At 44.0% G+C, this 16,742-nt stretch overlaps 1 protein-coding gene across 1 annotated transcript in view; it reads right to left on the bottom strand.

Moving 5' to 3' along the window:
* ZZEF1 (zinc finger ZZ-type and EF-hand domain containing 1) overlaps positions 1-16,742 on the bottom strand; it is a 1,733,356-nt gene that overhangs the window by 680,051 nt on the left and 1,036,563 nt on the right. Inside the window, exons 38-39 of the mRNA XM_086954803.1 lie at positions 5,166-5,352; positions 1,603-1,736 (exon numbers count right to left, since the gene is read on the bottom strand). Coding sequence (XP_086810929.1) covers positions 1,603-1,736; positions 5,166-5,352 — 321 coding nt within the window. The remainder of the gene's footprint in view (positions 1-1,602; positions 1,737-5,165; positions 5,353-16,742) is intronic.

Here is a 16,742-nt window from a genome sequence, read left to right as displayed (position 1 = left end):
ATCCTGGAGTCATTAGGAACTTTTGTCATATCTCTTCCCAACCCTTACCTATCAAAATTATGGAAAAGCAAATCCACTATTAACTGTTGCCTTTCTTGGGAAGCCAATAACATCCTCGACCTTCATCAGTCTGGTTTCAGTCCTCACCATAGCACTCAAACAGCTTTAGTCACTATTCATGACAATCTCAGAGTTATTGTGAATCAGAGGGGCATTGCTGCCTTGATCCATTTGCCACACTTGACAAGATGTTTGACAAGATATTCTTTTGGGTCTCTAATGTCGGTATCACCAACAAGACTTTGGAATGTATCACCTCATATATATGCAACCATTCCCAAGCTATCCATGTTCCTCTACACAGATCTTCTTTCCTTCCAGATACTCCTGGCGGTCCCCACAGCTCTTCTTGGAGTCCTTCACTGTTTAATGTATATGCCACTCCCTGGGATGCTCGTATTCATTCATTTGGTTTTCCAATTATGATTTCCGCAGGTAAACATACATTTTGATCGATATGGACTCCTCTGAACCCCTACCTCACCTCAATCTGATGTTCTGTCTAGCTGAGGTGGCAGTATCGATGTGGAGTAATTCATTAAATATTAAGACTGACAGAAGAGAGATTCCTAACAATGATAAAGATTCTTCAATCTAAAATGCAAGCTGTTATGGCTCGATTATTAAAGCTCTCTTTATTTGGGCCTCCTCGCTTTCACAATCTCCAGGTTAGCAATAATTCAAAAGGCAACTGTCTGGCCTATGCTTCAACTTCCCTGTTTTTCGTACTTTTCATGTTATCTTTTCTTTTTGCACTGCCTTCCAATTTCCAGGAAAGTTAAGGTTCTTTATTTGGTTCATCTTGTCTTTCATCACTTATGTTCAAGTTCTAATCAATGTACAAAAATCCCGGTTTACTTTTTGTTTCTGGCAACCAGAGATTGGAATTCCCTCTCTGAGTCATGTCAACAACTACTTTGCCTTGCTCAAGGCATTAAAAATCAACTTTTTTACAGACAACCTTTAACCTTGGTTCCAGCAAAGTCAGTTTTCTACTTAGCGACAGGAAGCCCTTTTGGGGGATTGTGCACTCTATAAATCAGGAAAACAGAAAACAAAAAAGTAGTCTTGGGAAAGCAGTATAGGTATGTTTCTGTTAATACCTGACTGCCTATGTTTTAAAATACTCAGAGCCTTTAAAACATAAGACCTGTTATATGTAAAATCTTAGCCTACGGTTAATTCAGTTGGCGTGAACATAAAGATCACTCCGACCTGCACACAGACTACAGCACTTCCTTCTATGCTACAGGCAAAGCAAGGCACATTGGTGTTTTCAAGATGGCTCTGTGTAGCAGGATTGATGAAAAATACTGCCAAAAATTACACCATGCTGATTTGTCATGCCTGTATTAATATTAGCATGCTTACATTTATATCCTTGTCATATTTCCGAATACACATTAAGCAGCTGATGTTTTGTTGTAGTACTGTTGTCCGAAGAGTATCCAGCTTACTCCTGTTAGAACCCTTTAAAGAAAAATGCAACTTGCGGTTCTTAATGCAAGCTAAAAAAGCCATCAAGAGAATCAAAATTCTTACTGATTTAAAAGGAGCCAACATGGCTGCAAGCAACCCCAGAATCCTTTCTTGGGAGCATTCAGCAAATACTTGCTCCTGGTCTGGTGATGTGGCCTTCTCTTGCGTTTTTGATAAACCTTCAGCCTTTATAAAATCTGTTGAGACAGGTATGCATGTGTCAGACTGCAAAAGAAACCAATCAATACTAACAAAAATGAAATATTAAAAATGTCATTGATGTTGACCAAAGAATAAAATTATGAAAATTCTACTGCCCACCAACAACTACTTCAAGAGGAACCCAAGCTAGACAAGTTTTGGCTCCTCATTTGAGATCTCATTACGATTCTCTGCAATTAACCTAGTCAGATATCTCCCACCAGATGAGCAGTGCACAGTCAGATTTATACCCCATGTGGATCACAGAGGTTCAGAACTGAAGAACTAGGGTATTTAACTCTTAAATAAAAGTTGTTCCCACCTCAATAGTTGAGCATGAGAACAAAATGATATTTCTGAAGGCTTTTAAATGAGAGAAAATTCAAATGAAGAGTTAAATTAATGATTACGTTTGCTCTTTGTTTTTATTGTCTACCTTTTCAAAGTATCACATTTACAAACAGCAAGCATCTTACACCCAGTGGCTGGTAGCCACAGTGCCAAATTTGTAACTGAAAAATATAGTCATTTTCTTTTAAATGGGAGAAGTTTTTTGTGAATAAAAATGTTTGTATGAAACATTGTCAATGGTTTTTCTCTATTTTAAATTAAGCCAATTAAGTCCTAATGTTTTAGGAAGCATGTTTCTTCACTTTAAATTCTTCACATTTAAAAAAATGACTGAATTTTGCTGTTATAAATATGGCATTATTTCTTCAAGCCATTGGGATTAACATGCCTGCTGTTTATAAAGACAATGACATGGGAGAAAATTAAAATGATAAGTTTTATGTAATCCATATAAACTAAGTTAACTCTTCAGTTGAATTACCTCCCATTTCATAGTAACGCATTTACACACAGTAGGCATCTAGCTCCCAGTGTCTGGTTGACACACTGCTATGTTTATAACTAAAAAATAAAGCAATTGTTTTTAAACGGGAGAAATCAGAGTGCAGAATAATGTTTCATATTAAGAAGATTTTTGCAGAACATTTTTCTGCACGTTACATTTCTCCCACTTTAAAAAAAAAGGTTGCATGTCTGTGTTATACATGTAATGGTGCCTTACATGGTGAAAGGTATGTCCTGTGCCACAAGTACATAAGACACAGGCTCTGTCACCGATACACATATATCCCATTGATTTTCAAACGTTAATACATCCCGACAGACCATGCACTCACTGACGCACAGGGCAGACATATCATAGTACCCCCTAGACACAGCATTTTGCTTAAACCATAGTATTGGGCTTCATACATATTACATTTAAAATGACTGAAGCTGGGCGAGGTGGTCCTGATAAAAATGCACAAGTTACTTGGCCTTCTGTAACTCACAATGATTTCAATGATCAGAAGTAGCTCTTATTACAGAAAAGGTTGGAAACCCTAATAAAGGAAAAATATTTTTGTATATTATATTCAGGGCATTACATTTGTATGAGAAGATACAGAGTTGGGGGGACAGGTATGGCATTGGATCACACCCCAGTTCCCTGGGTGGATGATGTTTGAGCCCACCAGGAGGGCAGATTGGGGTATTTTTCTCCAAAGTTAATTTTTTTCTGTTCCTCTGCTTATTTGTGGAGCTATAAAAGGGAGATGCACCAAATTTGGGAAGCTGCAGGAACCTGGGCACTTATCAACTTGCAGGTTCAATCGTGTGAAGGAAAACTAAGTGGAACTAATCTGGTTGCATTGCATAACTGTGCTGGCAATATCTATAGTGAGTCTGCTTTCCATTGATAATCTCAAATTCTGCTCACTTTGGGATGCACACCAGGAGTATAAAAGACGATCCCTTGGACATTAGGGTTGATGTTTTTTGTCCAGCAAAGACAAAGAGTAAGGAGGTGGACTTTTTGACACAATGGCTCTCACTGCCTGCATTTCAGCTTCCCCGGGAGGTTACATCAAGATACTTACCTTCTATGAAACCCCTAAAGAAAGCAAAGAACACACTTCTAAAAGGGGTGATTTATTTTCAAAACTTGAGAATTTGCAAAAGCTGTTAACATGCCTTAGTATCCGGCTTCCTTGTGGCCCCTCACCCAGGTATCCTAAAGTTCCATCCATCAAGATGAGATCTCATGCGGGGTGGTCATACCACCTTGGACACAAAAGCAGCTTTCAAGTGTTGAGATTTTGGATATAATTTCTGAAAGGTCATTGACAAGTGTTATGTCTGGAGGTTTTGGGCCTTATTTCCAACAGAAAACCTACCAACCTTCACTGTAGTGATATAGGAGAATTTAAGAAGGTCTTATTACCTTTTAATCTACTGGGTAAGAAAAACTAATGAGTTCTACTCAAGATATACGTCTCTGGATTTTCCCATGTACCTCTAGTTTTCAGAATTGACTGGGTTTGGTAAGATTCCCTGGGGTACCCAACCCTCAGCCTGAATAAAGCAGCCAATTTCATATCTATTTTGCAGAAATAACTAGGATCAATATGGTTCCTTCAGTGCAAACAAAACAAGTGCCCAAATAATGCACCAATGTCCCAAGTGACTTCTTACAAATAATTGATCAATATTGACTTGTCTCTCAAATTTAAAGAGAGCAGGTAAATCCTTTTACACATAATAAATATTTACCTGTCTCTATTTACAAAGGTATGAGAAACGCTCTGTTCTCTGGATTCCCCAACACCACCCAAAGCCATCTAATGATGGATAGTGGTGCATAGCTGCTTCAGTGCACCTGCAGAGTAAGAATCCCAAGAGCGTGGAGGATTAGGTTATCAGCTTGTCAAGTCAGCTAGTGATGTGGTGACAACTGGAGGTAGTGCTGACCTCACAAGTCCATGAACATCTGGGACAGTATGGAAATCCTACTGAGCATGTGGAATTCATACAAAGGATGATGAGAGCCAGCTCTCTCAGTTTTTACTTAGTAAAGTTCAAAGGTTCTTTAGGCTGCATTCCAACTAATTAGCCCTTACGAGGTATTTGGATCTGTTGTGTGGGTAGCAGTGGAGCAGCACATGACCAGATAGTCTGTAATTTACAATTATGTTTCATTAACTTTCTTCTAGTCTAGTCATGCATTGTTTGAGCAGTCACATTTCGTAAGAAGCAGAACACAGCCAAAAGGATCACTTGTTTGGTTGGGGAAATTTGTCAGACTGGTACACATGTACAATCTTCCTATTCAATAAACATTATTGTTAAATTAATGACCGAATAGCTGACACCGGAGACAATTATCAGCTATTCTGTCATCAATTTTTCAATGGAACTTTATTGGGTCTGCTCACTTCTATTATTGCCTTTAGATATAATTGCAGCATGAAAAAGAAATATTGAGGGATTACTGATCTTCTAAGATTGCATCTATGAAATCATGAATTAAACCATATATATTATAGTATATGGCACCTTAGATGACAAGCACTTATGGCAGACAAATATCTTACCTAGAAGTGTTGATGATTCCACAAAAGGGGAGAAATCCAATTTTTTTGCTATTTCCTCTGGCACTTTATGGGAAACCTGACTGGTAATATCGTCCTTTGGCAAAATGTCAGGAGGCTTTTCATTTTCATCTTCTGTCTGTTGATTGTTTTCAGAGCAAGTGACAGACATACTTGCATTCACTTTTGCCTAGAGTGAAACAAATGGGCAGCTTAAAACAAATCTGTGCTTGAACATCATCCTGCATGAAAATTAACAAGGGGATGGATATAGAGCAGTAAACGCATACATTTATATAGGACTGTATAGAAAGTTTGGGAAAAAACCTACACCAGGTATGGATGGAAAAATAATTTAACCCCTTCGATGCTATTGACGGAACGGTTCCGTCATGAGCGTCGGTTGGCCTGTGCTCATGACGGAACCGTTCCGTCATGAGCCCGTTGGCTCATTAGAACGTTCAGCACAGCGCAGGAATCTGCGCCGCGCTGAAGGTGTTAAAATGTTTCTGAAATACAGAGGATTATAGGTGGTGTTTATATCCTCCTACTCGTATCCATTTGCTGTGTTCCATACACATGCATCTGCAAAATGCCACAAGTGGCTAAAGACAATGGAGGGATGACACAACACAAAATGTTAAGACTCTAGTAGTGAACATAGAGCAAACCAAAGAACGAAAGCAAAAAGATTAACAAAAATAATAATTCCCCTCTAAAGTTCAACAAAAGATTCAGGAAAATCAAAGTAAGAGTCAAAATAAGAGATATATTTTATGGTCATTTAAGTCCACCTAACACCTAATTAAGTAAAGAGGGACCATTTCAACACATAAGTCAGCCATGAACCATATGTAAGTCTGTGAATATGTCAATTTAGTTAAAATTCTAATATACCCAAGGTAAGGACTAATAAAAAAAAGAATAGACAACACTCTGGTGTCAGAACCCCTTTTAAGAGTGCCACCGGGCAAGCAAGAATTAATGGGCCAAAACGTGGTGGTTTTCGGATGTCCTGGGGCCAGTCTACTAAAGGCTTTGAGCAACTAGGCCAAGAACCCCTTTAGCACTTGACTCTCAGTGGTAGCGTGGGTCGAGCAGTCCAAGGCTTACTACTTATAGTTCCAAATACATCCAGCAACCCCAATAATTGATTGTCCAGTCAAATACTTGCTTTTAGGTAAAAAAGGATCCTTTTATCTCCTAACACAAAGTAAAATACATTACACTGCACGCAATATAAACATCCTTTAGGGGGCATGTACCTTAGCATTTCCAGACCCACTTGTGATTCAGTAGCACTTTATTTAAGGTTTGTGCTCTAGGGGTTGCTCACTTTGAAGAGCCCAATTCTTTGTTGTGCTCTTCCTCAGAAGCAGTCAATCACAGTAGGACAATATCCAATCTTCATAGACCCAAAAGCAAGCCAAGAGAGTGATTAGAGGTACACACACAAGTGTCCCGGACCCACTCTTTATGACTCTTATCAGCCCCATCTTCGTCAGAGGTGGGCCAGGCCCCTTTGGCCAGTGATTTCCTTTCAGAATCAGTTGACATGGGGCCCTGCTATTCAGGACCCCAGGCCCACTGTTCTCTCTGTAAAATGGATTCCATGTACTCTAGGTACATATCTAATTGGATACTGAGTCGCCGTATCAGCCCCTCTACAGTGTACCTTAGGTACCCAGGGCATAGGTGCACCCAGGGCCTACCAGGGGCTGCAGCATGTATTATGCCACCCCTGGCTGGCCATCCAAATCTGACACAACTGGCTGATCAATCAGCTGGGGCAAGGTGGTGTAATCACCCTTTGCTTTAGATATAGTATCCCTATATCTAAACCTAAAATGGACACATATATTCCGATCAGTCACTCCTATGACAGGCCTTATCAATCCTGAAGGCAGAGTGCTTGGAATTATGTGAGATGGTGCTCTGGCATTAGCTGAGCCCGTTTGCAGATTGCGGAACCAAGTCCTAATAGCTGTTCCATGATAACGCTATACCATATACTCTTAAGTGCATTATAATCCTCGCGGTTAAATGCTAACTTTGGTATAGCATTATCAAAACATGTCGAGTAAGGTGTCATACGAATTGGAATACTACCCCCTCGCCAATTCTGGCGACGGGGGTAGCATTCCACCCTTCTAGAGGGACACAACATGTATGTAACTGTGAACCCCGGTTAAAGTTAACTCGAGCCTCAGCATCACAAAATGGATGCTGCCACCACAGACACAAGTCTGACCTCCTGCTGCTGGGAGTCCTTCCAGCGAGGGAGGCTTGGACAAAGGGTTTCCTGCCTTGGGAGGTGCTAGCACCACCCCAGACAGGATTTTGTGTATTAGGTAGGACAGGGCTGAAAGGAATGAGACATGCCTGGGGCACACAAGGTGTCCCTGTGCATACTCCGGTCTAAACCAGTTCCTGGGGTACTCCAGCCCCAGAGCTGGCGCAAGACCGGAAAAAGGATAGGGGGTGTAACCACCCCCCTTCCTGGTCCCACCCAGGGGAGGGACCTTATCGTAATGCAGCCCCCTTTAGCTGAATAAAGGTAGGAGCTGGTCCCATTCCAACTTAGATTAATCTTGACAACTTCCACGAAGAACTCTTGACCTTCGCCCTCCTGAATATCAGAAGACTGAAGAATCTCCCCTATGGTCAGGGAGGGACCATCCTGCTTCGCAGGCACCATCAAGCTCCTGTGCGGTTTGCTGCAAGTCCTTCCTTCCTGGAACCCGACGGCCCAGCTTGAGGAGACCCGGACCTCCAGATTCCTCTGACCTCTACCCACATCCACTGCACAGCTGGGACCCGTGGGTGCGACGAGCAACTTGGAGACGGCCATCTTGAAGAAACCTGCACAGCGCTTCCAGCACGACCGCCGAGGGATCCTCGAGTGAGTGCACTGGGGTCTGAGAAGCCCCACACCGACGCAGCTCCTGCATCAAAGATCAGCCCCCCAGCATCCACGTGATCTGCGTGGGGCCCTTTTGCCTGGTTGCTGCTTTTCCTGTTGTCTGGTCACTTGCCGGCTGGCCAGTGACCTCTGAGACGACGACCCGAAGATTTCGACACTGCTGGTCTGGTCCCCCAGACTGGCCCTTGCTTCCTTGTAAAAGAGAAGCACCCCGGAGGAGCCAAGCCAGCATCCGAAATGGCCGCATAGCCGCTCGGGAACTACAAAGGTATATTTGGATAATGGAAGGGGAGCGTTCACTTACCACCTGCTCCTGAGACTCCTGCGTGATGTGAAACCGGAGAATTTCCCAACCATTGCCCAGCGGCCCATGCGGTGACAAAGCCGGGGTGTCGATTGCAGCGGACGGCCGGTGGTGACTGCAACCACAGCGGCCGCCTCTGGTGGTGTGGAGTCGGTCTTAGAGTGCCGCTGAAGGCAACAACAGCCAGGTCCCTTGTTGAAGAGCCTTGGGGGCCTGAGAGGCATACTGGAGTCGAGGGGGGTGCATGGCTCCTGGCCCCCCTCTTCGGACTCCGTGCCCGGACATAACCAAGGGTCGCCCTCGAGACAGGCGGGCAGCCCCCAGGGAGTGGTAGGGTCTTTTGTTTAGCCTTTTGGTGACTCTCCCTGGGGAACCTGCCTCATAACTTTGTGTTCCGGGCGTACATTTAGCGACGTCCTGTGCTGGGGCCGGTCCCCACAGTGAGGTGCAGAGGGACGGGGCCGAACTGACGAAAATGGCGGCTGACACCCCTCATCACGGACCATGTCCCGATCGGACGGCTGCCGTAGGCACGGAGATGGGATGCTGGCGGCGCACAATGGAGCCCACACCCAAAGATGTCCTGGCCGCCCTAACGGATCTACGCGAGTCCCTGCTTTGCAATGTCTGTGACCTGGATCGAAAAATGGCCGCCATTGCTGTTTCACCGCCCTGTGAGGACGTAGTCCGATTTCAATGGAGCGCCTCTGCGCCTGTTTATACTTCCTTGGGGAGGACTCTGGACCCGCCTGGATTTCGGGAACTGCTGAGAGACCTGGTTGCTTCGTCCTCCCTGGACAGTGCGGATGTACGCGTGAGTGCCTCTTTGGGACACATGCCTAACCTGAGCTTAGAGATGCGCTGCTGTTCTCCTTTTCGGACCGCCTCAACAACACCGCGGCATTCGTTGGACAGTGATAATTCCTCTTCATGGCTGGTATTACTGTGCTTGGACTTTGTGGCTCCCGCGGGCGTGATATTACCGCCCTTGGACTTCAGCTACACACGACTGGATGGACTCGAGCTGTTAAACTCTTTTTTTGGTATTAATCTGGCCTGATTTGCTGGGATCCTTCAAAAAGTACTGTATTTCGATTGACAAGGGATCATTGGGTGGTTCCGTTGTTAGACGAGGCCAGGGGTGATGCATTTTGGTTTTTGGTGGCCCTCACGTTAACTGACGGTGCTTTGGGTGTGTTTGTACAGGGTTTCGACCCTGTGGACGCCTTAGTAGAAGGTCTCTAGCGGGTCTTCTTCAGGATGAGGGAGAGTGATATCGCGCCTGTAGGTTAATTAGAATAAAACCATCAGGTTTGGATTTTGCACAAGGTTTGCTTAAAAAGGATAAAAACTTTGTTATGGGGGTTTGAAATCACAAATTACCGGATATTGTGGTAACAGCCTGGGTCCCCTCATGGGTTGGACACCTTGGAGTTGTGCTAGTTGGGGTCTCCTCTGCTATGCTGTTATATCTGTGTGACATGGTAAATTTACAAGGGGTAAGTAAATTGAAATCTAGTTAAAAAGTTTTAGTTTGCCCTAGGTGATATTGTTAACTCACCAAATGAGAGCAGACATCTGTCTCTATAACGATTAAATCCTGTTGACTTAGGCGTTTCCTTGATTTATATGGATCGTCTGTCAACTATTTACGACGATCTGCAGGTTAAAAGTGTGATTTGGGTCAAAAACTAATTTGGTGAGTTAACAATATCACCTAGGGCAAACTAAAACTTTTTAACTAGATTTCAATTTACCCGCTAGAGACCTTCTACTAAGGCGTCCACAGGGTCGAAACGTCGAAATATACCATAAGGACCAATCAACCGAGTCCAGCATAAAATAGCTCACTAATATAGCGTGTTGGATTTGAGAATTACTAAACCAGAGACTGGCTTTCTAACCTCTTTCCTCCTCAATACCTCCCATTCACATGTATATAGGTCACTAATTGTTATATCATTCAGTCACAATATTTCACAATTTTCACTGATTTGAATTGATGCGCCGTATTTATAAATAATCTTTTTGCATATCTTAAGGAGTCAGTTGAATACTAAAAGATAAAACATGAATGAAAATTAATTCACTGATTAAAAACGTGTCCTGACCCTTCCTCTTGTTTGGTTTGCACTTAATGATTTAATCTAGACATTGGAATAAGTAATACTATTTTGTCATAAATATGTTTTGAGATACATACAGTATTTGAAGCAATCTTGTTCATACCCGACAGGACCATTGTTGATAATATCTCTGGATCTTCTTACAGTATTTTCTTCCCTCGCATTCCATTGTTTCCAGTATATGGTTTGTCGTGCCCCTAGGGCACCATTGTAAATTGTGCAACTTAAACGTATTTTTCCTAAGAGTTTGTCATGTGCTTAGCCCTCTGACCTCATAAAGAGTTCAGAGGTGTATGTTAGTTAATACATACTTGTTTATTTTCATAAGTACCTGTGTGGTGTCTTTTCACTTGGTATTCAAGGGGTTATATGTGGTAAAACAGCTGGCTTCACATGCCAATAGAGTTTAGCCTAAGACTGCTTTGTCCATGCTACCATTAGGATAGCTGGTCTATAAGGTTGACTTACAACCAATCACCATAAGTGTTGTTTGGACTGATACAAGGTGATCACTAGAACTAGTGAGCATCATATATCAGGCCAACTTCTCACAAGATGCTCCACAATTTGTCCCTGGGGACCAGGTCAAATGTAGATTTTAGGTCGACAAACATCCAATAAATGCTGCCACCCTTCAGAAGTACCGTCTTCCAGTACACGAGTTGCAGCCTAAGAATTTGATCTATTGTGGACATTTCAGATCTAAAACCTACTTGGAAGGGGCCGAATATGGAGTACGCCTCCATCCAGCTCTCTAGTCGACCCAATAGCACTCGTGAACATATTATCTGGGTAACATCTAAGAGGATTATTGGGCGATAATTGGAGGGTAACAGTGGTGAGCCCTTCTTATAGATTGGAATGATTTCCACCCCCAGGCAGGTTTTTGGGATTGGCATTCCCTGCAGGATAGCATTAAACAGAGTCCAAAAGTGGTCCCCAGATTTTCGGCTAATTACAGAAGAGGCCACCTGGGATCTTGTCTAATCCCGGTGCCTTAGAGGGAGAAATACTATTAAGGGCATCTCCAATCTCTTTTAGAGAAATTGTTGGAGCAGCAGAAATAGATAACTGCAAATGGGGGCACTCATTTATATCCCGCTCAGCTACACTCTCTACCCTTTCATGTAGAGGTTCAAAGTGGGCCCTCCAAATTTCTGCCCGTAGATTTGGTTCTATTGCCAGTTTGTCATTTGTGCAGCCAGTATTTACTACATTCCATAATGTCCTTGTATCCCTGGTGCATAAGGCACTTTTCAAGCTGTCCCATTTATCTTCCTTCCATTGTTTCTTGGCCACATTGGTTATATTTTTGTGGGCTGATCGTTTGTCTTTTATCTCAGCTCTTTCTTTGCATTTGATAGCTAGGACTAGTGCTTGCTTGGCCTTGTGAAAATCGCCATTGTACCAAGGGTGACCTGGGGTTTCCTTTTCCCTAGATTTTGAAATAGGGAAGAAGATATTTGCCAGATCAGATACTAAGCCTTGGTGATTGTTCGCAATTTCATGTAGGGCAGTGGTAAGAATAGCAATTTCACTAAATTGGGTTGCAACCTTAGGATATGGAATTACAGTTTGGTAGATGGAGGCTAGCTTTTCCCGGGATTCACAAAATGCTCACCATTTGACTCTCCTCCTGGAATTAGATAGAGTTAACCTGGGGCTGGTTGAAGGTTGGCCTGTATTAGCAAGCCTTGGGCAAGGCAGTATCATCTCAAGAGTCAGGGCGTTATGGTCGCTGTCATATAAAGGGACAACCTTAAAATCAATCACCCGCTGCCAGGATTTAGTGTCTACCAGGACGTAATCTACAATTGAAAAGCTTCCTGGTCTGTTATAAGTTTGATTCGCCGTGGAGTCAGATTTTGTGTGCCCATTACAGGCCCAGAGTGAGTGGTTCAGTGTAAGGGTATTCATTTGGAGTACCAGTGCAGTTCAGGCACGGGTGTGCTCGCCCATTTATTTTTATACTTTTACATTTTATTTCTAGTGCGCGCTCCCCGTTTATTTATATATTTTTTAACTGTATTATTAATGTGCGCATGCCCGCCCCCCTCCTTCCATTGATACCAGCCATCATTGGTCCCTACACATAGGACCATTCTCTCATATGCTCCAGGTAAACATGGAAACCTCGCCACAAATCCAGACACTCTTTCCCACTTTTTTTTTTATTGTGTAAGACGTTTATGTCATTTCTCACAGTCAAAATCACAGATTCACTCCTACAACCATAACAGGCCGGCTACATTTGTTTACAGTAAATGCATGATGGTGTTGGGTGTACACAGCCCATCAGCCACCATACATAGGACCGGCGGCGTTTCGACAATCAAATTGGCAAGCTAATGCAGTGTAGTACAATCGTTTTAGCATATTCATATTCTTACATTTTATATTTTATCTTTCCTGAAACCTTAAAAAAAAACAAAGAAAAAAAAAGAACTATCGTAACTCTAATCACTGTGTCACAGCATCCTCCCTCCTTATTTTAAGGATGATTATCACAGCACCCCCAAAGCATCCACCTGACAATCCATCTTATGTGTATTATTCATCTTGAGCAAGTGAGTGCGCTTGTAAATAGTCTCTCAAGTATATCCAGTAGTCCTTTGGACATGATCTGGCCGGCAATTCCTCCTCATGTGTCACCAGTGTATCCCGGCAATATGTTAAATCTTCTAGCCAGTTTTTCAACTTCGGCCCCATTTTCCCGTTCCAATGCAGTGAAACCCTTCTCTTAGCCATTAAAAGCGCAACCACACAAAACGTTCGCTTCTTCGCTCTAAGCAGCGGGACAAGGCCCAATAGACAGACTTTGACCGTGCATTCGAGCTGCACCCCAAGCATCTCGCTCAACGCCCGAACCACCTGCACCCAGTACCTTGCCACCGAGTGACACTGCCAGGCCAAATGTAGGAAGCCTGCGTTTTCTTGCCTGCATCGTAGACATCTTGAGTCATTACGTAAACCATACCTTTGGAGCCTTACAGGTGTGTAGTACATCTGGTGTATGTATTTATAATGAATGATCCTAAGGTTTCCATTGGGCGTCAGCATACTAGTAAGTGCGCACGTTGTTTCCCATTCTTCCTCAGACAGCGTATCTCCCAATAGTGCTCCCCATTTATCTCTCATCTTGTCAGTGTTTCCCCCAATGTCCCCTTGTAAGCTTGTGTATAATCTTGATACTAGGTGCATGGCAGTAGGAGCTGCCAGGAGCAGTTGCAGTGGGGCCAGAGTCTGGGGCTCCTCCGGGAAAGTGGTAAAATGTTCTCTCACCGCTCTCTGCAACCTGTAGTAGTTAAAGGTAAATAGCAGTGTTGGGTGACTAATGTAGCCCAAGTTGTCTAGTGTTTGAAAAACTCAGTCTTTGTACAAATCCCCCATCGTGTCAATACCAGCATGGCGTAGCAAGTCCATCCCTACTTGTTCTTGCGTTACTGAGAGTGCTGGGTAATTCGCTAACGGGAGCGCCCGTGCATAAAGCGGTAATCTTCCAGCTTTCTTACCCATCAGCCTCCATGCTTCGCTAGTGGTATTCACTGGGTTTATGTCTTGTTCGCGTTGTCTAGGCCTTTTATGTGGTAGTATGTTAACTAATGGGATTGGGTCTGCGTCACCTGCCTCCACTGCTACATGCGTTAGAAAGGGGATCTCGTGGAACCAATAATGTGCGAATTGCGCCGGGGCGCAGAGGTAATAAAGATACATGTCTGGGACCTTGAAACCTCCCCTTGCATATGCCAGTGTCATAGTTTGTAATTCTAGTCTAGCTTGCTTACCTGCCCAGAGCAGATTCAGTACTAATTTGTTAATGTTGCGGAACACCTCTGCCAGAGGTTTGATGGGATGTTAGCAAACAAATATAAGAATTTGGGCAGTAGCACCATCTTCACAATAGCGGCTCTGTCCGCTAGTGATAGTGGAAATTTATTCCACCGTTTGATTTTATCGTCTAGAGACGAGATCACTCACTAGTTGGTTCTGATGACTAATTCTGGGTCTCTATGAAACCACACTCCCAAGTACTTGGTCGGTTCGTCTTGCCACTCCAGCGGGTAATCTAAGTTGAATGGGAGAGTGCTGTCAGTCAATGCCAGAATGAGAGATTTTGTCCAGTTTATCTGCAGTCCTGAGAATTGGCCAAATTTTAGGTATTCACGTATTAAAGGGTTTAGGTGTTGTTCTGGGTTTTTTACATAGAGTACCATGTCATCTGCGTACAGTGAGATGTGTATAGGGCGTGACAGGGGTTGTATGGCTGAATAGTGGTGATGCTGTCTGATTTTGCAAGCTAAAGGCTCCAGCACTAAGGCAAAAAGCATCGGGGAGAGTGGACACCCCTGTCTCGTCCTGCGACATTGCAATCGGTTCCGAGACATGCTTGTTAACCCGGATACGAGCTGATAAGTTCGTGTATAGCATAGAGATCCATTGTGTAAATATAGGAGGAAATTCCATCCTTAACAATATCGTGTGTAAGAAATGCCAGTCTATCGTATCGTACGCCTTGGCAGCGTCTAAAAGTACCGCCACTGCTTTGATCTGAGGTGCTAGATAATGGGCTAGTGCAAAAAGCGTGCGTGCGTTATGCGCTGTCGATCTGTCCGGGATGAAACCAGACTGGTCAGGCCTTACCAGTAATGGCATTAGTGGTTTGAGTCGTGTCGCTAAGAGGCTCGCTATTATTTTAGTGTCCACGTTTATAAGGGACAGGGGGCGGTAAGAGTCGCACTGTTCCCCATCTTTCCCTGGTTTTAGCAACGCAATCAACATGGCTTCCCTCATTGATGCTGGGAGAGTTTGTGCCTCATGTGCTGCGCCATAAAGTCTCACCAGGTGTGGTGCCAATATATCCGCAAATGTCTTGTAGAACTCTATTGAGAAACCATCCGGCCCAGGCGCTTTGCCATTTGGCAGGTGCCTGATTGTTTCTACAACTTCTTCCACTGTTATAGGGCGAGCTAGGTATTCTCTATGATTATTCGATAGCCACGCGATTTCTATGTCTTCTATATACTTCAACATTTCTTCCTGTGGCATCGAGGGACGTGCTTCATACAGTTGACCATAAGTGGCCATGAATTCACCCATTATGACTTTAACGTCACGGGTGGTTGTCCCTTCCCGGGTTTTGAGTGTGGTAATATGCTGAGGTGCTCGACCTGAGCATATTTTCTCAGCTGGTGCCCTGCCCGGTCTACCTCCCTCACCATATATTCTGGCCGTTTTGCGCTTAGTAATGTATTTGAGTTCGTCTGTCGCGAATTGCTGGTGTTCTTTTAGTAGCAATTGTATTTCCCCCAGTAGTGCGATGTCCCTCGTTTGCGTGTAGCGCTGTTGTAGTGTTTGTATTGCTTTTTCGCGTGTGCTTAGTTGTTGCCGAATATCTTTCAATATGCCCGTGGTGGTACTTATGCATACTCCCCTCAACGTAGCCTTGAAGGCTTCCCACAAGAGACCAGGGTCTTCCGTTGTGGGGCAGTTTAGGTCAAAATAGTCCAGTATCGCCTTGTGGATAGTGTCAGTGTATATCGGGTCCCGTAGAGCTCCAACATTAAATCTCCATGTGAACGGCGGAGGCTCATATTGTGGTATTTGCACTGCCAGGAGCACAGGGCTGTGGTCCGATAGCGTTCTAGGCAAATGTTTTACCGAGACTGACCACGCCACCACCTCCCGTGAGCCCAGCCAGTAATCCAGCCTAGACCAACTGTTGTGTGCCGCAGTTATGTGTGTCGCCACGAGCTCCCCTGGACGATGGGCCCTCCATATGTCAGTCATGTGTAAATCCGTTAGTGCATCAAGCAGTGTCGCGCTCGCGCGTGTATGCGGCTCTAGCGTGTTTGGTGACCTATCCATCCCATTCCGCAATGCTATGTTAAAATCACCTCCCCATAGTATGTGTTCGACCTCGAGATTGGATATGGTTTACCATAATTTCGCAAAGAAACCTGGGTCATCTATGTTGGAGCCATATGTGTTCACCAATGCAACTTGCCGATGTCTCACCAGGCCTACGACAATAACGCTACGCCCTTCGGTATCTCTGTGCACAGCCGAGATCTCAAAGTGTACCCCCTTCCGTATTAAAATGCTGACCCCCCCTGGAATATGAGGAGTAGTATGAGCTGGTGACGGATTCTTCCCATCTAGCGCCCAGTGTGGATGAGGTGGTAGCAGCCAAGTGCGTTTCTTGTAGAAAGGCTATGTCTACACGCAAT

Source organism: Lissotriton vulgaris, chromosome 2_1 (genome assembly GCF_964263255.1).
Source record: "Lissotriton vulgaris chromosome 2_1, aLisVul1.2, whole genome shotgun sequence".
NCBI lineage: Eukaryota > Metazoa > Chordata > Amphibia > Caudata > Salamandridae > Lissotriton > Lissotriton vulgaris.
Note: the sequence above shows the minus strand (reverse complement) of the source record. Positions and strands in the feature narration are given on the sequence as shown.